This window comes from Choristoneura fumiferana, chromosome 23, assembly GCF_025370935.1.
Source record: "Choristoneura fumiferana chromosome 23, NRCan_CFum_1, whole genome shotgun sequence".
NCBI classification, from domain to species: domain Eukaryota; kingdom Metazoa; phylum Arthropoda; class Insecta; order Lepidoptera; family Tortricidae; genus Choristoneura; species Choristoneura fumiferana.
This window is the reverse complement of record NC_133494.1, coordinates 10,778,306-10,802,201: the sequence shown is the minus strand read 5'-3', so window position 1 is coordinate 10,802,201 and position 23,896 is coordinate 10,778,306. Positions and strand designations below refer to the sequence as shown.

Here is a 23,896-nt window from a genome sequence, read left to right as displayed (position 1 = left end):
CGACAGTACGCGTTAACTTGTAAAGCCACCTAGGCTGTCATGGCTGGCGCCAAAAAAAAACTCCTCCCTATACTTATATAGGTATATGCAGGCAGATGTAAGAAGCAATGCACCCTTCTGAAAATAAGCTGTGATAGTTTTAATTTTAAATGAGATATGTATACCAACATCATACCAGTCATGTTTTTTCAGATTTTTCAAAACAACTATTTAGCTTGTAGGGGGGGTGGGGCACTTGCCTGTAACAAAAATTAGCATTTTAAAGCCTAATAGTTTGCAAATGGATCCCTAAATCGAAATAAAGTCACAGCAAGCTTATACCTAATGTTTTTGAAAGACCTATTTAACCAGGGCCGGATTAACTATTCTTTGGGCAGAGTAGGCAACTGCTTAGGGGCCCTCACGCGCATAAAACACATCGAAAATGCTTCATACAGTGAAAAATTAATTGGAAGTTTAGTATTAATTGGAAGTTCCGTTTACCTTGTAAGTAAAACGTATTGCGTACCTACCTAATACGTTTGCTGGTGATAAATATAGTTAAAAGACGTGTTTATTTTAATACAGCGTACCTATTGATGATTACGTTCTGTTTGCCAAAGCGTAATCCGTTTGTTGTGAATACATACACGAGTGCAAGCTAATGGAAACTCCAGGCACAATTTATTTCGGTCTCTACTCTGGGCTATCTCTGGTAGCCGGCATACGCGCGTCACCCAACGTTCGGAAATTTCTATTTTCAATTGAACGCACAGCAAACAGTTAGTTTAAAATATTTCGAAGAGTTTTCCACGCTAATGTCTAAATAATTTACAGTCCCAGTGATAACGGAATTCGAACAAAGATAAAAATGAGTATGCGCTGTAGATAGTACGATAAAACATGCCGTGGTGATAGGACCGCTGTTAATTACTATACAAGAACTTTATATAAGGACGAAAATGTTAATTTTTGTGGTGTTTACTGCATTTGGATTAATACCTTGCGGTGAGTTTCTATGTTTCTCTTATCTTCTAGAAAGTTGCGATGTTTAGATTTCAAAATTTTTATTTACCTACTCCAAAATAGTGTTATTCAAAAATGTTGATAATTTAATTTTATCAAAAACAAATAAAATAGGGTAGGTACTTTTTAATTGATTCTGTTTACTCGAGCATCTTATATTTGGCACAAGTATCACTATCAGGCGTTATCTATGACACAGCTTTGGATAAAAAAAGAGTCCATGGGTAGCTTAGCAGGCAGCCACTTATAACTTATAAGTAACCTAGCAAGACGACGAGTCTTTTGGCTTAAATTCTAAGAGACAAATACTGGGTCCCGGCGTTGAAAATCCTTGCTGTACGCTGTACCAAGACTATCGGTGACACGCTAAAACTATTGTCAATAAACAAAACGCGGTTACATCCGTTGCGTAACATTGTATCACGCATTAAAATTCTTATTTGTCGGTACAATGAGGTGGAGCCGCCTGCGCCTGCGCCGCCTAACAATGGACCAGCTCATCCCGTCTAGCAACTACTGCTAAATAAATATTTATTTATTCCACTGTTGACAAACGTATTTACATTGTCAATGAGCATCTAAGCATGTCGACATGCGCGTGGGCAAGGGATTTTATGTTGATCGTCGGTTGTTCATGAATTGGGTCACCACTGTTGATTTGTGCCGGTGAATAGATAAACTTGTTTTGAATTAACTGGTTACTGTTTAAAACTAAAGCAACTAGCTTATAAAATTCAAATTTAAAAAAGAGCTAAAAACTACTTAATGCATGAAATTCAGACCGCCCGAGTCGTTACTCGGTTATTTTTCGAAATTCGACTGAGCCATTTGAAACTTTGTTTATATTCAACACCTTAGCCTTTTTTCTCCTCTTTAAGTACCTCTACATTGAGATTAACATTTATGATACACCACAAACTCCAACAATTAACAAGAACGACAGTTTGTAGACATGATTCATTTCAACTTTTACCATTGATACACTTACCAGTGTGATATGACGCCGTTACAACTCGATTGACACCGGATTGGTGGTAAAGGTTGTACTATTACTATTGCGAGGTATTGCATCCGATGGCATAGATAACTTACGCTTCTCTAAGGGTGAAGCCAGACAAGCGTAACTTTTGAGTTGTGAGTCGTGTATTTTCAGTCGTGTAATTTTAGCATTCCAAAAACTAGTGAGCTGTCAGAGAGGAATGGAGAGAAGCATGCTAGGTTACAACCTGCGGCACAGAAAGCGAGCAATTGATATAAGGAAGATAACCAGGGTTGAGGATGTCAACAAAAAGACAAGGATGCTGAAGTGGAAATGGACCGGTCATATGATGCGAGATAAGGGAGAAAAATGGTCGACATTGATTACAGACTGGACTCCACGTTATAATGCAAAAAGAAAAAGAGGCCGTCAAAGAAAAAGGTGGGCAGATGACCTGAAAAAAGTTGCAGGACCGTTATGGGCAAGATTAGCAAGACAGAGAAACAATTGGAAAGAACTGGAGGAGGCCTTTGTGTCACAAGGACACGCTGAAAGTGACTAACTTATTAAAGCAAATATTATAAATAATCCGTTCTCAGCAATAAAGGCTTTTTGATTTTGATTTGAATTTTAGTTTCATACATAATGTGCACAACTCATTTTGACTCGCCGTGTGGCACAAACTAGACTTTTGTATAAAACCGAATATAGCAGAAATTACACGACCGATAATACGCGACTCACAACTCAAAAAATTACGCTCGTCTGGCTTCACCCTAACTCTCCGGCTTGTCTAACGGAAATATTCACTCTACGCCGCTGGTATCTATATTTAAGAGAAGAGAACCAAAAAACCATCAGTCTCGGGAGAAAACTTTACAGATTAAATACATACAACTAGTTATACATTGTTGTTGTCAGCTTCGGGTGTCCGTCCATCTGTAGAAAGCGCTCTAAGCCGCAGTCACAATGAACGAGGTGCCGCACTTATCCGTGCTCAATTATGTCAGACGCCTATCATCCACTTTCCCGGGCGGGCGGCTCTTCACGCGTCGGTGACTGACCACGCACCGGTCTAAAACCATGGACAGACGGATGACACCAAGAATACTGCTTAACATATGCATCTACATATATCGTGTTTTTCTTGATTTCCATTAACTTCGACAGACGGCTCAATTCATTTATATAAAGTACTTACATGATTAACTTTTTGTTCAAATAAAAAAAAAAACATTTTTCTCGAGAATAAATATCTTTTTTTCTTGCTTATAATAACTTCACAGTCATAGTTAATGGTCAAATTGTAAAATTCATGAACTTGAAGAGTAACATTGGCGTGGCACAAAAGAGAGAATAACTTAGGTACCTTTTTTTGAACTTCTTTTGCTACGAGTAAATAAATACCTTTAAACCTAAAATTGCTAAAAGTGGCTCCGAAGCGGTAACATTTCGTGTGCGCTGCCTACCCCATTTGGGAATACAGGCGTGATGTTTGTGTGTGTGTTTGCTAAATATCTATGAATTAAAAGCGGATTAGTTACGGGCTTTAAACAAACGTCATAAATTAGCAAGGAATCTTTACGCGGTTTTTCTGGTAAAAATGAATTATCTTAATTCTTGGTTACCTTTTAATTAGTAAGAGTTAGGCCACTGGCACAGAATAAGTACCTAATAGTACAAGTCCACTGGTGTCTTAGAGAAATTAACTTCGTTTGACCTGTGGAATAGTCCCTTTTATTAAAGTAAATTAAAATAACACGGTGTATATCAAGGGTCGGACAGTGTCCCGGATCCCAGGATGATCAATATCAGATGCATACATACATATATCGTAAACCAAACCAATGCGCGGGCGACATGCCGAACCGCTCAATGCGCAATAAAATGTGATGGAAACAGAAGTTAATAATTTCATGTCTTTGGGTCTAAGTTTTCTAAGAATAAAGAAATAAACTATACAGTGGGTTGCCTGATTTAATACTGCAGTAATGCCTCATGGTATGGACATGAAATCTTGTGTCTACTTTACTTAAGTACTTTACTAGTTGGCAAAGTTTATGACGGATCAGGAAAAAACAATAGTAAGTGCGTACCTACACCCAAAATAAAGTTGAAATCTTACTGTCGCTGTGAAAGCATAAAATCGTAACTTTCTCCAAGGCGTCGAAAAGCTGCTGGCGTGGTTACGCGTGTACAACTGTCCTTATTGGAACACTTCGCCTCATTAGGCCTAGTTTCGCTGTCAGTGTTCTATGATAAAACGAGATGATACCTACTTTGCGGCTTTTAGGATATTTACCGTTTAATTATAGTAGAAGATTGAAACTGTGAAGAAAATTATATTCAGGCGATGTGTCAAATTCAAAAGGAGAAAAGTGAAAGAAAAGCGAACGATCGAGTTAAATAAGTGGCCGCTCCGGGCACAGCATACCAACGCATCGAGAGCGGATTCTCTCGCTTTCAATAATTACGTAGCGTACGCGCTGAGTGTATCGGAACGACGGGCTGATGACCGGTAAAATGGCGCGAAACGCGAGAAAATGACATATGATTGCGGCGGTTAAAACAAACGTAAACTGCGCTCCGGAGTGGTCATTACGCAGGCCCGGCGATCAGTTACGGACAGGTAAAGGCTGGTACACAGTGAGATTGGACATGCAGGGAGTCGGCCAAATGTCAGTACCACTACCATGAGTTTACAGTGACCGTACTCGATAGCGACGGCGTAAATTATTTGTATGGAGAATTGTACAGCGCCTCTACAAATAATTTACGCCGTCGCTATCGAGTACGGTCACTGTAAACTCATGGTAGTGGTGCAGGAGTCAGAAGTCGATCGATATGGTAGTCGCAGGCGAGACGGCGAGGGAGCAATTCTGGTGCACAAATTGGTGATCACGATCTCACCTGCACTACTGACTGTTAAGTAATTTGGAATTGTATTGAGAAGTCGGAATATTTGAACAATAAGTGTCTTTAGGGAAAAGAAGTTACCTATGTCTCAAGATGCTTGTTAAAATAAAGGCAGTTTTTCTTTTCGTGCTATAGCCGCGCGCTTGCAACGATCAGCGGGGCTACTCCGAAATTCGAAAATCGAAGGACCGTTCCGTCCCTCGGACGCTTATACTAAGTATTTAATACGAGTTGCCGTGCCTCCTATCGCATGTAGTCTTGACTTGACTGTAAATTGGCATTACAGGACGTACTTTGTCGTTTAAAAACTAAGTATCAAATCATAAACAGCAAATGGTGATTATACCTACATATAAATTGGAGGGCACATTTTTGCAGAGACTGTTATTACAATTCTGAAATATACTTATATACATTTAAAAAACATAACCCTACTTCGGACAGTCGGGTAAAAGCTGCATGCAAGCCAGGGCATGCGCCTTGAACCACAATTTAAGGGTCCGCAAAATCATGTTTTAAATACATTACTGTCATTGCTGTTTTGCTTCAAAGTAGGTGGGGGGTGGCCTAAAGGGGAGACTCAACATGGGCATAAATGTCCAGTTTGGCACCGGTTCGAAAATAACGTCCTATCATAACCTAACGAACGAGATGGGCCGAATTTGAACCGAATACGAACTTCGGCCGAGCATTCAGTAAAAATAAAAAATTCTGCCGAATTTCGCCCATACTTCGGTAACCTGCCTCAAGTACATTTTAAATAAGAGTAGAAGATAAGAAGAGATTCTATTAAGTATTTAAAGTTTCTCAATGTTTAGTTTCAAAAACTTTTTTTAATTCAATCTATAAATTTTAATCAATATGTTTCATAAAAGAATAGATACAAAGTTTATTTCATTGTTGTTGCATAATTAACTGATAGACAGTCATGCTTTCTATTAATTTCAGTTGAAATAGTACTTGTAGGCTCTTTTTTTTTTAGTGCTGAATGTTCGACATTTAAGCCGAATTTCGGCCGAATGCCGAAGTTCGGCTTAAGCTGCAGGAAATCGGTTAAACCGAATGTAAAATGAATTTTGGCCCATCCCTAGTAGATACCTACACCTTGTCGCTGTATGCCTTCTGTAAATTTTATACCAAAGTTCTAACACGAAGTGACAGCGACATGGTAAAAAAGTGTAAAGATATTAAGATTGTTTTTTTGGAATCTTTTGTATTTCTTTATTTCAATTCCAATTTTTTTGTTACTTTTACGGTCATCCCGTAAAACCCATATCGAAAATACAAACTGAAATATAGATGCATAGAAAAACCAGAAAAATAAGACCAGCGCTGGGAATCGAACCCAGGTCCTCGGCATTCCGTGCCGCGTGCTATACCGCTACATCACCGCTGGATAGTGCATACATACAGAGACACGAATTTCTCCTATGCACCACATATCTCAGCTTGTTTGTTTTCTTATTTTATCTTTTTTCTGGTTTTTCTATGCATCTATATTTCAGTTTGTATTTTCGATGTAAAGATATTTCTGACTTCCACTGTACTTGTACTATACTATGTACTTCTGAATTTATCGTTCTGGATGATATAGATAGTGCCACAAGAGTTGAAGTGAATGATTATTACACACGCAGCTACAACATGTCGTGTAATGACAGCAGGATTTTGACATTTAGGTACTCATTCATTTCATTCAATCTCCTTTTGTGCAATCAGTTCTTTTTTTTAGCTGTGCGTGTAGGTAGGTAATCATTCACTTCAACTCTCTGCACCGCACTGATATTCGTTATTTTTTCTCTCACTTAGTACGAAGTACGAACCGACTACGAGACCCAATATAAAATTACGGGTAGATCACGATTCAAATGATTGAACTGTGCGATCATAAATACTCATTATTATGTACAACAAAATTAAATAATACCTATCCGCAAAAACAAAATTAGTAGGTACATATTACTTATCTAGCATTAACTATATCCAATAGAGTAGAAATGCCATTTAACTTGTCTGAATAAAAGCATGCGGAGATCGCTGCACTCAGATATTTCAATAAAGAATTCAGACGTAACAGTGTCTGCAGCTTACCCTTTTCGGTATACGTTCAATTACTCGACAGTAACACCAGAAAGCTGCGTCTACCATCGCTGCCTCAGCTGCCATCCCGACGACGCCGCCTCTCCCGGCTCGCCGATAGAGTGCCATCCCTCCAACTGGGTAACCGCACAATGGATCCACAACCTGGGCCATCCGCCACCTTCTACGGACTCCAAAGTGCCCGTTGAGTACCGGTGCTTAAAGATGGTAGCTACGCCTGATGATAAATCACGTGAGTTAATGATTTCAAAGATTCTTGCTTGTAGTTGAACCCGTTTTCATAAAAAGTAATTGTAAAGTGACAGTTAAACTAAATGTTTAAAAATCTCCTGAAATGAAAATCTTAGCAATAACGCTCCACGATGTTTATTGTTATTGTTAATCAGGTGTAAGGCCTAATTAACACGAGAGCTTTTTTAACGTCCGTTAAAAACCGGCCAAGAGCGTGTCGGGCACGCCCAAAATAGGGTTCCGTAGCCATTACGAAAAATTTAGTAATATTTTTCTAAGGATTTCGTATTTTATACGGAATCTTCCAAGTTTAGGTATATTTTATACCTTAGGCTGCTATTTACTCTTAAACTACTAATAATTCTCAAGCAAACATAGCCGTTATAGTTTTCCTTGAAAGTTTGATATACAATCCTGTATTGTAGACTACTTTTTTTTTAGTGGCGTAGGTCAAAAACCCTCGGATTCCTAGGTTATCAAACCGGCCAATATATCTTAACAGTTTTTTTCTTCATAATTTTGGGGTGGTTAAGGGTCTATAATTGTCCCCATATGGAATTCGATGACGTATGTAGGTAAATTTACAATCAGTACCTACCCGTACTACAAAAAAAAATGTACAAGAGCCCTTTGCGACTGTTAATAAACCTTCGAATAGTGACTGCTATCAAGGCCGTGGCTTATTTGCTCTTCTGTGCAGCATTATGTTTAGAGAACAATTCATGAAAAAACATACCTCAATGAAGCCGACTTCGATGTATGATGCTCGCTAAAGTCCGTAAAGCCGCAATAGTCCGCACCGCCACTTCACTAGCTAGTTTTTAGGCGTATAAAGTTTGTTACTATTTACACACAAACCTATTTACAATGTCTACAATCACAATTAATATTTATTTTACAAAACCGAGCACAACCGCACCAATATATATCCGCCGAAAGTTTTTTTTTTGAAGTCTGGCTGACTGCCGCCTTTTTTACGATCGAAGGCGCGCGGCAAAGGACTTGCGCCAATCAGCCACCGACAGCAAAGAGGATGCAAATCAAAAAATTGTTCGCCATCCAAAATACTTGCACAGCGACTGATTGGCAAAATAAACTTTTTGATTTTGATCCGCATACCTACGTAAAATAGACTGCTAAAAAAGTAAGACCGAGATGAATAATCTGACTCCCGACCCCCGCTCCCTAACTGGCTCTGTACCTATTACGGAATGCAAAATTCTAACTTCGTATCTTGCCGTCTCGATGAGGCTAATATCCTACTTCCTACTTTACTTATATTATAAATGCGAAAGTTTGTTCCCGACGACTCCCGACCCCCGCTCCCTAAGTGGCTCTATACCTATAACGCAATGCAAAATCCATCCTCTTTCCTCTGTAAAATAAAAAAAACATGATGTTTAACCGACGCGTAGTTGTTTTTGGCTGTTGAATTTCGTAAAAATCGGCTTTAAGTGAGCTTAAGAAAAACTTTAACTCTGTTTGGAGTATCGTATAGTAAAACGGGTTTCAACAGCATGTAGATATCTTGTACATTCTAACGATATATATAACTCAGTTTTGCCCAAAAATGACTTTAAGCGATTCTGGTTGCAAGGGGACGACTCCCAACGACTCCCGACCCCCGCTCCCTAACTGTCTCTACTTATACCTATTACGGAATGCAAAATCCCTCCCGATGACTCCCGACCCTCGCTCCCTAACTTGCTCTATACCTATTACGGAATGCAAAATCCCTCCCGACGACTCCCGACCCCCACTCCCTAACTTTCTCTATACCTATTACGGAATGCAAAATTCCTCCCGACGACTCCCGACCCCCGCTCCCTAACTGGCTCTATACCTATTACGGAATGCAAAATCCCTCCCGACGACTCCCGACCCCCACTCCCTAACTGGCTTTATACCTATTACGGAATGCAAAATTCCTCCCGACGACTCCCGACCCCCGCTCCCTAACTGGCTCTATACCTATTACGGAATGCAAAATTCCTCCCGACGACTCCCGACCCCCGCTCCCTAATTTGATCTATACCTATTACGGAATGCAAGTCCGTCCCGACGCCTCCCGACCCCCGCTCCCTAACTGGCTCTATACCTATTACAGAATGCAAAATTCTAACTTCGTATCTTGCCGTCTCGATGATATAGGTATCCTACTTCCTACTTATATTATAAATGCGAAAGTTTGTGCGTGTGTATGTTTGTTACTCCTTCACGCTAAAACAGCTGGACGCGTTTGGATGAAATTCGGTACGTAGCTGGACATCTGGAATAACACATAGGATAGGTACTTTCTATCCCGATATTCCCACGGGATAGGGATAAAATCTCGAAATAACAAAACCGCTGGGCTTAGTCATGAAATTTGGTATGTAGGTAGCTGGACGTCTGGAATAACACATAAGCTAGTTTTTATCCCGATATTCCCACGGTATAGGGATAAGATTTTGAAATTTCAACCGCTGGGTTCAGGTTAATGAAATTTTGGACAGTTTTTCTTAACACAACCTTAATGAAGACCACGATCAAAAATTTGGGATATCCCAGGGGAATTTTGTAAAATCCCGGAATTTCAATTGTAACTACCAGATCGAATAGGTTTAAGCGTGCGAAGCCGCGGGTAAACTCTAGTTATTCAATATTTCCTTCACATTGTTTGAGAAAAGCATATACAAGCCTCGGCCTCGGCCAGAACTCCCTCCCACCCACTACTGTTCTACCCCAACCAAAGTCGTCCAATCCCTTAGTTCATTAGCCTCTGCAGTAATGTACTATTATTACGAGATAAGAGGGACGGTACGATACGTAGGTCGAGTACTGCCTTTTCGCAACGTAACGTTTGGCAACCTGTTTCATTTCGCAACTTTTCATTTCGCAAACTCTAAAACTGTAAATATTTCAGGATTTATTTCAGGGCCATCGTGTAGAACCCTTTAGGTTAGGTTAGGTTAGTTTTATAAAAGTCCTGAAATATTTACAGTTTCAGAAATATTAAACAGTTGGGAAATGAAAAGTTGCGAAATGAAACAGGTTGCCAAACGTTATTCGCCGAAACATTAGTAAACCTACGTAGGTATTTCGTAATAGCCCCCCCCTGGGGACGATGTGGGCACTGACAATTAGTCTGATATCAAATACATTGTTTTTTGTTTCAGTTGGCAACACTGTAGACGTTATTCGTGGCTGCGTTCCTAAGGTTCAAGTGGACTCAGTCTGTCTCGCTCTGAAAGCAGTAGAACGAGCAAGAGGCCACAGCGATGCACGTTGTTACACATGCAATAGAAATAACTGCAATTCAGCTGATACAGCGAAAACTCTAGCACTACCTGTACTAATTATTCTCTACTTGTTTCATATATTACTTGCATCGAGAATAGAGTAGGGCAATTATAGCTTAAGACAATTCATCATCCATCCCAGCCTATATACGTCCCACTGCTGGGCACAGGCCTCCTCTCAGAACAAGAGGGCTTGGGCCATAGTTCCCACGCGGGCCCAGTGCGGATTGGGAACTTCACACGCACCATTGAATTGCTTCGCAGGTTTGTGCCGGTTTCCTCACGATGTTTTCCTTCACCGCAAAGCTCGTGGTAAATTTCAAATGTAATTCCGCACATGAATTTCGAAAAACTCAGAGGTGCGAGCCGGGGTTTGAACCCACGACCCTCTGTTTGAGAGGCGATAGGTCAAACCACTAGGCCACCACGGCTTTTTTTTTTTTAAGACAATTAGGTTATTATAATTATATTCCTTGTGTGCTTACAAAGTTTGCAGGATGAATACAAAAAATACAGTTTGATTGTATAAAAATGTATTTTTGATTAATTTTGTCAACATCAAGTACTTTGTATAAAATAAATTTCTATTAAAATCACACAACCATTCGATTAAGTTATTTTTACAAAACACAATTAAGAGTATAATCAGTATTAAAGTCAAAGATTTTTTTCCACAGAATTAGTGATATGTTATAAAATTCGAGTGTATTCGAGTTATCACTTTGTTCGACTGTTATATTATAATAAGCTGCTACTTAATACTAAAAGCCTTTTATTCAGTTATTGCCAAACCTAACTAAATACCTACAGACTAGACATGGTAGTTACAAAAATTATACATTTCTACATTTTTTTGTTGCAAATGTACACCCAGGCCTATGACGATCACAGTTTACAAAAATATATATACAAATTCGTTAGGACAGGTACTAAAATATATTTATAAATTGCTAAAATAATTAAATTATTCATCAATCCTTAACACGTAAACTAAAGACAATTACTTTGCTCACCCACGACCTTTTATGATAGCTTCGTCTATGCAACTAATTGTGTGTTCATGCAGCTCCTCCACCTCCATGCTATAAGAACACACACAACACCAGATGTTCAGTCTAACATTTGGTAGCATGAATGGTTGTGTTGCTCTGAGGATGAGCTCTGGTTGAGTTCGAAACGCAGTGTAGTGTGGTGATGGTGATATTTGGGTTTATGCGATTTGTGTGTTCTTACAGCGCGGAGGTGGAGGAGCTTCATGAACACACATTTGCTGCATAGACTTAGCTATTATAAGGTCGCGGGTGAGCAAAGTAATTGCGTTTAGTTCTTTCTTCTTCGATATGGACCTCCGCAAAGTAACGTTTGATTCAATAAAGCATTAATACGTGGTCCACCATCAAACATTCTTGATGACTGCTCCCTCCTTTACTCGTAAGCTTGCATTAGCAAAAGCAAATGACAAACTTTAACAAAGATTATCTCAACTAAGAAATATAGTGAGCCAAGTTTGTGATGTGATAATTGATTTGATTACTTCTTCTAATAATAGTCTAAGATCCGAACTTGAAAAGATCTTCACCGGTCTGATAATAGAATGTAACTTATTTTATAATAAATTTAGTATATTAGAAAATACATTACAAATGGCCAGTTACTTTCACTTGATTAGATAATATAACAAAAATTGTTTATCAACGTAAGCGCTGTTTCATTGTGAACACGTTGATATAGGATTGTCTGCATTTAATTAAAATATATTAAAAGTTATTAAAAAATAATTGCCTGTCCAGGATTTTTCAAATATACTAAATTTATTATAAACTACATTTCATTCTATTAGTGCAGATCTTTTCAAGTTCGGATCTTCTACTATAATAACAAAATACCCTCTCTACTACTCTGCACCAAAATATACATGTAGTGCATAGGTATATCTAAATAAATAAAAAATAGAATTAATAAAAACTACAGAATGAAATGGTTCAACACATAATTATAAGCCAGGAATGCTCAGACTAATATGGATTTTTTATTTTCTTATTAATTCTTGTTTATTTTTTCTAATTCTGTAATTTTACAAATCAAGTCTCAGGAGTTAATAGTTTGTTTAAAATTTAAATTTACAAACATAATAAGTAAAAATGACATAAAGTCACATACTTTTTTATGATGGTGATGTAAAAAAAAAGAATTATTTATACGAGATATTATCTAGTAGATGGCCTTCATAATAATATTTATAGTGTTAACTTTAAAAGATATTCTCCTCCTTTTTTGTTTGCTAGTAATTAACATAATTGGACTTAATAAAGACAAAATCTAAAAATCTAAATTATCACACATAAAACGTTTAGATACATTTTATATTGAGTACGACAACCGATCTAAAGTGTATCATCATCATCATCATCAGCCGGAAGACGTCCACTGCTGGACAAAGGCCTCCCCCTTAGAACGCCACAATGAACGACAACTCGCCACTTGCATCCACCGGTTTCCCGCTACTCTCACGATGTCGTCAGTCCACCTGGTGGGAGGCCTGCCAACGCTTCGTCTTCCGGTTCGTGGTCGCCACTCGAGGACTTTTCTCCCCCAACGGTTATCTGTTCTTCGAGCGATGTGGCCTGCCCATTGCCACTTCAATTTGCATATTTTTCCAGCTATGTCAGTGACTTAAATTAAAGTGTATAATTAAATCAAATTGTAATACAAAGTGTTAAAATTGTGTGTCTAAATTGTCTGCTTAACTAATTTAACTGAAGATTTATGTTTTTTTTTTATTTAAAACTAGAAAGAAGGTGCAGTCGAATGCAAAAATATACAATACAATACAATTCAATTACTCTTTATATAAAAAAGTATACAGCCATAGCGTCAAAATATGTATACACCTTATGTTTAGTGGCATAAAGGTGTATAGATATTTTTGACGTCTTGGTAACGTGTATATATTTATGCTTTTGACTAGTTTTGACCGTACGACAGTTAGATCAAAACACTTTTATACACTTTTGGCAAATTCTATTAAAAACACGATAAGTACGCAAAAACTCACAACATAGTTATGGAATGTTTTACTTTCAAAGTAATTTGTAACTTAAATGAAGCATGGAATGTAAATAAATTTGTAAATAGTTGAACATACAATAAATTATTTTACAATACAAATGATGCGTAATGTTTGTAATAAATATAATAAATAAAAGTACCTATAATAGGTACAAAAAAAGCTAAGTAAACTTGCCTTCGGAATCCAAAAGTTTAACCCTTGACTATGATAACCGATATAAGATGTGGGAGGAATATATCCCTTCGCCTGATCAAGAATATAATAAGACAAAATCGAGTATGACAGTTAAATATTGAGGCAGGAACATCTCCGACTTTCGTAAAAACATTTTTTACAAGGCGTCCATTATTGTTGTAACAGTATATAAAGTATGTATGAAGACACGCTAGTTCTTAGGGGCCTGGTAAAGGGTTAATGGTTACTTGACCTGAAATGTATATTTCAGAATCATATTATAAACAAATATATTAAATATAAATATTTATAACATGGGGAGACTTGTACATCTCTTATACTTATACATCTCCTACATTTTTTTATTTTTTCCTTTTTTTATTTATGACGGTGGACGCATTCTACAAACACTTCCACTGAACGTAGAATTAGTTTAGTTTAAGGCAATGATGGTCTTTTCGAAAGCGCTGGTACTTTAAAATAAATTACGTGTAAAAGTGCCCATTGCGGCTTATTTACAGAATAAACGATTTTTCATCACACTTGCTCGTAAACAGGGTCGTAACATGCAGGCTACCTTGCTTGCAAACCCCCAAATAAAACCCTCGACCTTAATGTGCTTGTCATGAAGCCCGTGGTCGGTAAATGAGTCGTTGCCCGTACTAATTTTCTTGTCATGAAGCCCAAGGTCGGTAAATGAGTCAGGGCCCGTACTGATGGCGCTGCGCGCGCTGCTGCAGGACCACACGCACACGCACGCTGCGGCGCATGGTGCGGGAGACGGAGGGCAGCGCTGCCAAGAGCGCAGCCCAAGGTATCGCCAATATTTGGAACAATTATAATTTTTCAAATGTGATGAAAAACATTGTATGTCGCACGGGCGGTACTAGAATTACGAACATCGACTCATTAAAGCCCTCAGTCTTCGACTTCGGGTTTCTAATCGACTCTCGTTCGTAATTCCTTATTTACCGCCCTTAAGAAACAATGTGCTATAAATTTTAAATTCAAATGACATTCAATAACGAACAAATATACTAAGTAAGTATTTAGGTAAGTACTTAAAAAAAGTATTAAAATTAGGGAGATTACTTACACCAAATAATAAATTAGGCATAATATCACAACTACCGCCAAGGCACACGTACGAAATGCCATATTTGTTCAGCCGTATCGCGACATCTCTTGACCGTGATGTTGTCATTGGTCCCACCATATTTTCCTGCAGGCATAATCGTCAAGCAAAGATCGTCTTTTGTTTTTAATCTAGGCCCCTTCTGCTCCCAAATTTGTCTGGGCGAGTCTTTGCAGTGTTTCCACACGACTCGAGCGTTATTCTCCTCTAAGCAAAAATTCTCATTTGTCATAATTTTACCTTCAGGCGTAAAAACGACCATTACATTTAAATCATTCTCATATGTACTGCAGTCGATGCCCGTAGCCGGCATTGCGAGCCCCCGATTTTTCTGGGTCACTGGACTGGCTGCTAAACAACTGCCCTTGTCACTACGAATCTTACCGAACCACCTGTCATCCGTCGGAAAAAAATGCTGTGGCCACACGTTATCCAAATACCATTTGAAACTTTTGCATTTCAAATTTTTCCGCAATTCTACCCTGGAATACACAGTTTGCTGGTCGCGTAGGGCCGCGCTCGATGGATTGAATTTGAAAAAGAAATCTGCCCACTCGTCCAACCACACGGTAGCCGCTCGAGCTAAATTACCACTAAAAACTTTTGTAACCCCGCCGGGATATTTGTAAGGAGTGTGTTTTCTGAATATGTGCCCCACTCTGGAGCATGGCGTAACCTCTACCCGAGCGCCGCACTGCCACGCTCGCCAGGACATTTCTAAATTTTCAGCTCCCCAGACCCTCATACCCTCGTCGTAACCTCCTAGACGCCAAAAGAGGCTTTTCCTGACGGCGAATAGACCTCCAGCCATGGCTGGTGTTGGATACGGTTTGGAGGGATTCTGAGCCCTCTGATTAATGACGTCGTCACTCAGCATATACCAGCGGAAATGGAGCCCCCAGTTGAAAGCACCATAATTCCCGTCGATGCTCTTTACGTACGCCAGCGTGTCGTCGTTGATCAGATCAATTTGAGGACATATGAATACGTCGTCGCTACCAGCCCTATCTAGTAAAGGCTCCAGCCAACCCTGGGTCGCCTGAAAAGAAAAAGAAAAAATATATAGGGAAACTAGCTGTTGCCCGCGACTCCGTCCGCGTAGAAGTATGAAAAATAGTTTACGTCCTATTCTCAGACCTACCGAATATAAACAAAAATATTCATAAAAATCGGTCAAGCCGTTTCAGAGGAGTTTGGTCTGTTTGGTCACAAACATTGTGATATGAGAATTTTATATATTAGAGATAGATATGTCATAAGCAATAATTTAAAAAACTAGAGAAAGACACCTACAAGGTTGTGAGTAGAGAATGCATACACCTTTTCTTTCGTGCCTAATTATTTAATTCATAATAAATTAATATTTTAACGATATTAAGTAAAAAATGTTCTAGTTCTTCCGTCTAGTTAAATACGATTATGGATACGATTACGATACTGAGTATGGATGTTAGTCTGTACACGATAAAATCTAGCCATGCACAAAACTCATAGACGCTTGTTGTTGACGCACAGATGATTGTATTTTTATTATGTAGTTTCATAACCACTAATTACTTGAAAAAAGTGCTGCTTGAAAATTAGCAGTCATTGCAAAGTAACACCAGATCATGCATGGCCAGATTTTATCATGTACAGACTTTACCCGCAACTGGTAAATATTCCCCTACCTATACGTAATTTAACGATGGTTTTCTTACTCTTCTACCCCACTGTGTGTAGTGTCGTTGGATGGGTCTTTCGAAAATATTGCAGGTTTGCGAAAACCATTTTTCAATTACAAAATGTTAAACTTTCCCTGCCAGAGATAAATGTTTGTTTTTAGACAACTACGTGAAACAAAAACAATCACACAAAAGTAAGTCTTATAAGTAAATGAGTCAATCAAAACTTTATAAGTACCTGTACCTATCTTACATCTTTAAAGGAGCAATTCTGCCTATTTATTTACTTCGCGGATCTCAGGAACGGAAATTTCCTATTTGGAGGTTTTCGGGGATGAACAATCTATCTAGCTTGGTCTTATCTCTGCGAAAACGAGTTTTTGAGTTCTAGGCCGAGCGAAGGTCGGTCGTCCAGGTACTTGCATTAATCTGTCATCTCCCAGGATAACAGGATCAAAGGAATTTGGGCACAAATTTGTGCCTCTGGGAGAGGACAGGTTAATACGCACGGGACCGGTTTTTATTTAAAATCTTTCTCCATATTTCAGCTGTTTAATAAAAAATATTTGTATTGTACTTATTCTAACCTCACAATGAGCATCTAAAAAGAGCAGCACGTCTCCGGCTGCTCTCCTGGCTCCCATCAGCCTCGCCGCCACTAGCCCCTTCCGCTCTTTGCTGCGAAGAATCTCCACTTTGTCCAGCTTAGCCACTGCGTCCTCTAACTCGCGCCCGAGGTACCTCCTGTCACTTGCATCATCTACTAAAATTATCTGAAAATATTTCGTTTTAATGTTAACCTTTTTTGCCAACTGTACTTAAAAATTGCATTGTTTTGGACCCAGTAGCTAGGGTTGCCAACCATACTCTAAAATAGAGTATTGTACTCTATATCATGTAGGCTTACTCTATAATGTATAACATTAATAGCTAAAATACTTTTTTTTACACAATGTTTACTATACTAGTGCCAGTCATGTAATATTATCCAACATTTATAATCATAACCAAAAAAGTCCGTACTCTTTTTTTACCTCCTTCGAAATCAGATATATACTCTACTAGCTTTTGCCCGGGTGGGGGGTGTTTTCCAGGATAAAAAGTAGCCTATGTCACTCTCTCGGGCCCATAAACTATCTCTATGCCAAAAATCACGTCACGGCGTGAAAGACAGACAAACACACTTTCGCATTTATAATATTAGTATGGATTTCTTTTATATTCTTTTATTAATAAAAGTTGGCAACCCTACCAGTAGCGTAGCGTGAAATATCAGTCGCCGGGGACGGAAGAAAATTTTGCCGCCCTCTTGTTTAAGTTATAAAAAACTTCGTATGGGGCTTAAGGGTCAAAATTGTAGATGTAAAGGAGGGTGGGCTAATTGGCCTTGGCCTAATATAAGACCAATAAAGACAAGCGATATGTCACTGGATGGATAGCTTATTCAGTTCTAGAACTTTTACTATGGCAGGTAGCCCAAATCTTTGTGTGAAAAAAGTTATTGCTGCATAATAGTAGTTTGAGTCGAAACGTTACTATGTACGAGTAGGTAGGTTTTTTCGATAGGTACTAAGTTCCTGTATCTCTTTACAGATAATGACAATCAAGGTTTTGTGTCATTTGGTTGTCTTCTTATGTGTACTCGTATTTATAAATGATAAAACGTTAAAAAAATGTTGCATAGAACTAAAACCCAATAAAAATAATCTTATTAATGGAATGTTTTTTATCTTGCTATAATTATTTTTACACAGCGATTATATATAACGAACAAATATATCACCTGATTCAACAACTTCTCAGGAGATCTCATAATAACTGACATGACTGTTCGCATCAGCGTAGACCACGCTTCATTATGGAACACAATGATAACGGTCGCTGTAGGCAGGTTATCCAGGTTAAATTTCACGCTTTTACATCTGTAACACATTCAACATTACCAAATTATTAAAATGCTATATGAAAACAAAATACACGAAAACAAAAACTGTTACGGAAATAGTCAAAGAGGAAAACCATAGAATCTTTTTTTTTTATTAGTACCACTTAAGAGTCGTTTTCAGCAGGCTGAAATGTGTTTTCAGGTCGTTCTGGAGGAAGGCCTAACACATAACCGAAAATCAGAATTACGCCAAGTTAGCACCTTTTTCAGCAGACTGAAACATGTTTTCAGGCCGAATCACGGAACTTAAGTACTTTCACATGACGCCATTTCCTGAAAACCCATTTTCAAAGTAATCCTATTGCTGACGATCATTTAGTATCGATAATATCGCAGCGCGATTCAGGATTTCTTTCAGACGAAATAGTGACATCTACTGATACATTTGAAGAGTCTGTATGTGTTGTTTATAAACAAACTACACATTTGCGTATTTGGTAAACCGTACTTTTAGTTTGTTTATATAAACAAACTAAAAGTATGGTTTACACATACAGACTCTCAAATGTATCAGTAGATGTCACTATTTCGTCTGAAAGAAATCCTGAATCGCGCTGCTATATATTTTAATTAATTTTCAGATAATTACATCCATTAATGTTAGTAAAAAGCATACAAATAACTTATCAATCTATTGTTAGTAAAATTACAGTGAAATGTCAACAGTTTAAAATGAAAATAAAAATTGTTTACTACTAATTAATTGGTTTAACAAATACGCAAACTCTTCAACATTTTGATTTTACTGTACGTACGCGTCACCTCTCATGTCAGGTAGGCTTCTGTTAATGGAAATTTTATCGCCAGCAAATATATTGTAAAAGTGCAAGGAGAACAACTCCCGGGCCGGGATGATTTCGCTCTGCGCTAGCTGTACAGGCTGTCCGCCTTCCCCGACACCGGGCACTGGAGCATACTTGTTGCTGTTTATTACTTCTGTAACAACGTAAGTTGGTAAGTAAAGGAGGGAGCGATGGCCAGCGCCAGTGCAAGAGGACCCTGGGCTAGCTCTAGGACAACAATAGATGTTTTTCAAAACCCATTGATTTTAATAAAATTAATATAAAAAAAAATTGACGCTTAAGTGCACCAGTGTGACTATGCCAGCCTCATTGAAAGAAATATAATTTATTGAATCAGTCGTTACTCCGCGGAGGGGATTTTTACCGGGCCGGACAAACTCGCGTCAAACTGACATGAGTTTCTATGGGCGTGTAGCCGCCGTGTACACGAAAAATCGAGTCGGTATTTCCATGTCGGTTATCCGAGCTGGTAAAGAGTTCCACCCCTGCGGAGGACCAAATGAATGAATAAAACAATTACTTCGCTCAGTCGCGCAATTTTTGTGGGTAGTTGTTTGAAAAAAAATAAAGTGGGTACTTGGGGATTTTCAGCTAAAAATTTAAAGGTTAGTTTTTTGTTTGTAGTCTAACATCTGGTAGCATGGATGAAGAATGGTTGTGATAGTTGGGTTTGGTGGTGATAGTTGGGTTTGTGTGATTTATGTGTGCACAGTGTGGAGGTGGAAGAACTGCATGAACACACATTTCTTGGATAACCGTAGCTATCATAAGGTCGCGGGTGAGCAAAGTTATTGTATAAGTAAAATTAATATAATTATGTGTGTGTGTATTGTGTGTGCGTGTATTATTATAGGCCGCCTATTGCTCACCTTGCATTATTGCAAACCTGCGAAGCAATTCAATGGTGTGTGTGAAGTTCCCAATCCGCACTGGGCCCGCGTGGGAACTATGACCCAAGCCCTCTTGTTCTGAGAGGAGGCCTGTGCCCATCAGTGGGACGTATATAGGCTGGGATGATGATTGTAATTTTTTCTCTGTGTATCTGTTTTCTGTATCGCTTACTATGTCTGGTGTACTATAAAGAGTCTTTGTATTGTATTCTATTGTATTGTATTGTATGTGACAAAAGAGAGGAATTGTTTTTGTAATTCTATTAATGTTGTTTTATAATAATTTTGGCATTTATCCATTAATTGGAGTTGAAAGAAAAAATCTGTGTTGAAAAAACAACTAGAATGTGACCATGTGCCCTCGCAGGCTATAAGGCTGAGTCCACCCTGGGGTCAGTGATTGACCACTTTAGCAAAAACATAACGCTATGCTAGCTGCATATTCAATTTACTCCAATGTCCTTCCCCGGGACTCATACTATCTGTATACCGAATTTTACTTTACTTACAAACTTCTGCATTCATAATATTAGTGGGATTTATAATCAAATCCTGGCAGCACTAACAAAAAGTAATGGCCGGATTTTGCAAGATGGGTGAAAGTTGACTGAAACAGGGAAAAATTCAATTTTCTTAAGGAATTACTTGCCTAAAACAGTTGATACTTTGAAAATAGATAGAAAAGGTGCTGCATTCATGGTTTTTTAATCCTACTATACTATGTGTACCGCATCCAGCCTACCCACTCTAAGGCCCCAGTGCTACGCCCCACAAGCCTCCTCTTAGAATGGGCCTTAGTCTCCACAGGGGCCTAGTGCAGATTAGGAATTATACACACCATCAAATTTCTTTGCGGGTTAATGCAGATTTCCTCACAATGTTTTCCTTCACCGTTTAGCCCATGGTAGTCCAAGTGTGATTTCGTAAATAAATTTCGAAAAACTAAGTGCAAGCCCGGTGCTGAACCTAAAGCCCTCTGCTTACAAGGCCATTGGTCAAACAACTAATGGCTTTTTAAAATTCGAATTTGAATTTGAAATAATGTCGTTAACACACATGAACATGACAATGACCTTTAAAATCAGATAATTACTAAATTAAATATTGCACAATAGCAGGATGTTAACAGCTAACAGCAGGTAACAGATTACAATAAAAACATACCATCAGATAAGTTGCCCTTGGCCAGGCCTCCAACATAGTGTCCCACAATGACTCTCATGCCACTCTTATCCGTTATTGTTTGTTTGTTAACTAGCCAACTGTAAGAAATAAAGACAATTCTTTAATTTGGAACCTTTGACATCACAGACTTAAACTGTTCAACGAACTAGTTGAGAATACCAATTAATGTGCAGTTTGAATATAAGGGGTGCTATCAGATGGGGGGGGGGGGGGCCACCATAAAACCGTTTCACAGTGAATGTCATAGTGACATTGCATTAATTAACTAGGAAAATCCCTTTTCCTATGAAAATGTTCCATGGTGGCTCTTGAATGTCCTTGGCCGTACAAGAAAATATATGGTCAATAGAAAATATGTTTTGGATATTTTGGGGGTTTAAACCCTCAAATCCAATCAAAATTGTAATACATGTCTCTGATATGACCTTCTTTATCTTCTAAATCAGTGGAGGCCAACCGGTAGATCCCAAGTATAGGTTTAGTTGATTGTGGAAAGGCAGAAAAGATACATGTAATTAGTACATCATTCAGAGTCCAGTCAGTTAACAATAGATCTTGGACCAGCCGAAGTTGGCCACCCCTGCTGTTGAATCTATAAAATAATTACTTTTTATTTCCTTCACGGTTTTTCTTCATAGTGTTATATAGCTCCAGACTCACATAAAACATCACATTTAGTAAGAAAACCATAATTAGTACTAAAGAGATTATTTTCTTCTTACGGCATCTGCACAGCAAATACCAAAAGTCCTGTGAATAACAACAACAATAATGAATTCTAAGAAACACTGGACAGTCGCATTTGATTATTTTATTTATATTTCAAGTGAAGTCAAGCATACTTAAGTTATTATTATTATATAGTAAAATTTTAAGTTAACTCACCCGTTGCAGCATCCTTTACTCGAAAGACAATCTAAGTTTTATACGAAAAAAGCTATAAAGAGTGTGAAGAATGTTTTGTGGATTCTGTCTAAGTTCATGGTCATAGTTTTAACTTTTGATAATAATTGTTACGTTCAGTTTCTTCGTTTTATATTATATTATACTGAAAATTTTCGCTTCGAACGATTACAACCAGCCAGATGACCGACCCGACCATCCATGATCCAACCAGCAAACTGAACTATTCTACAAACAAGTAGAAGTTTGTGATGTGAGTGAACTACACAACACACACATAACACAACACAAACAAGCACAAACAAAATAAGTGCTCACTCAACTCATGTTCATTCAACTAGTAGAATAGGGTTAATTAAACTCTTAAGGCGCGGTCACGTCACATGCAAATAGCTCGACGCTCGATCCAACATCAAATCTGCAGCGCTACTACGAAACTCGAAACTCGAAGTTCGTGTCGTGCGGTCCCTCTGACACTTATACTATTTAATACGAGAGCGAGAGGGACGGTACGATACGAACTTCGAGTTTCGAGTTTCGTAGTAGCCCTGCTTAGAACCTACTCCGAAGTTCGAAAATCGAAGTTCGTTCGTATCGTACCATCGCTCTCGCTCTCGTATTAAATATCTCGTCAGAGGAACGGAACGACACGAACTTCAATTTTCGTATTTCGTAGTAGCCCTGCTGGTCACGTGAGATTTAGCGATAAAGCTCAAAATGTTGAGCTTTGTCGCTGGAAAAAAAAACCTCTTCATTATCTAGATAAATATTCAAAGGCAAAATCACTTTTTTTTATTCACTCAAATTACTTCTATTTATTGTACTACCACTGCCACAACTGCAACCTACTAAATGAGATTAAGAAATCATCTTCCAAGACCAAGATCATTCCTGCAAGCAGCCACCTTGTCGCTGCTGCTCGACGCGGCGACTTGACGATACTTTTTTGAGTCACGGGAAATTCAATATCACATTAAAAATGGGGTCACATGCCCAGCTGGGCTACAACGAAACTCGCAAATCGAAGTTCGTATCGCACCGTCCCTTTCACTCGTGTATTAAATGAGATAAGCGTCAGCGGGATGGCAACATACGAAGTTCGAGTTTTGCACTTCATGGTATAGGGCCAGATTTATCGATGCAAACGAGCGACGAGCGACTGCATGTGGCCGCACCCCAACGACAACGAACGAACGATTGAATGACTGACAAGACAACACAGCAGCAGGGCTACACGAAACTCGAAACTCGAAGTTCGTGTCGTGCGGTCCCTCTGACACTTATACTATTTAATCATACGAACTTCGAGACGAGTTCGTAGTACCACGAAACTCAAAACTCGAAGTTCGTGTCGTGCGGTCCCTCTGACACTTAAAATACTATATAATACGAGAGCGAGAGGGACGGTACGATACAAACTTGGAGTTTCGAGTTTCGTAGTAGCCCTGCAGATTACATTATTATTATTATTACTGAAATAGAGTCGTACTTGCACAATAAACAGGTGAGGTGACACTATTTCCCAGCCGTACAATACCGACATGATATTTTCGTGTACACGCCCATAGAAATTCTTGTCAGTTTGATACCTGCAGGGCTACTACAAACTCGAAAC

General features: G+C 38.6%; 2 protein-coding genes across 2 annotated transcripts; one reads left to right on the top strand and one right to left on the bottom strand.

Moving 5' to 3' along the window:
* The first annotated feature begins 669 nt into the window (after positions 1–669).
* Positions 670–11,280, top strand: LOC141440698 (uncharacterized). The gene is made up of 3 exons (XM_074105237.1): positions 670–987; positions 7,023–7,232; positions 10,390–11,280. The coding sequence occupies exons 1-3, from the start codon at positions 942–944 to the stop codon at positions 10,614–10,616; spliced, it is 483 nt and encodes a 160-aa protein (XP_073961338.1). The 5' UTR covers positions 670–941; the 3' UTR covers positions 10,617–11,280.
* Positions 11,281–11,561: 281 nt separating this feature from the next.
* Positions 11,562–22,649, bottom strand: LOC141440697 (polypeptide N-acetylgalactosaminyltransferase 3-like). Its single transcript, XM_074105236.1, has 7 exons — positions 22,264–22,649; positions 21,986–22,128; positions 21,358–21,455; positions 19,256–19,436; positions 18,339–18,477; positions 17,143–17,328; positions 11,562–15,930 (listed from the first exon to the last, which is right to left on the bottom strand). The coding sequence occupies exons 1-7, from the start codon at positions 22,273–22,275 to the stop codon at positions 14,884–14,886; spliced, it is 1,806 nt and encodes a 601-aa protein (XP_073961337.1). The 5' UTR covers positions 22,276–22,649; the 3' UTR covers positions 11,562–14,883.
* Between the last annotated feature and the right edge of the window lie 1,247 nt (positions 22,650–23,896).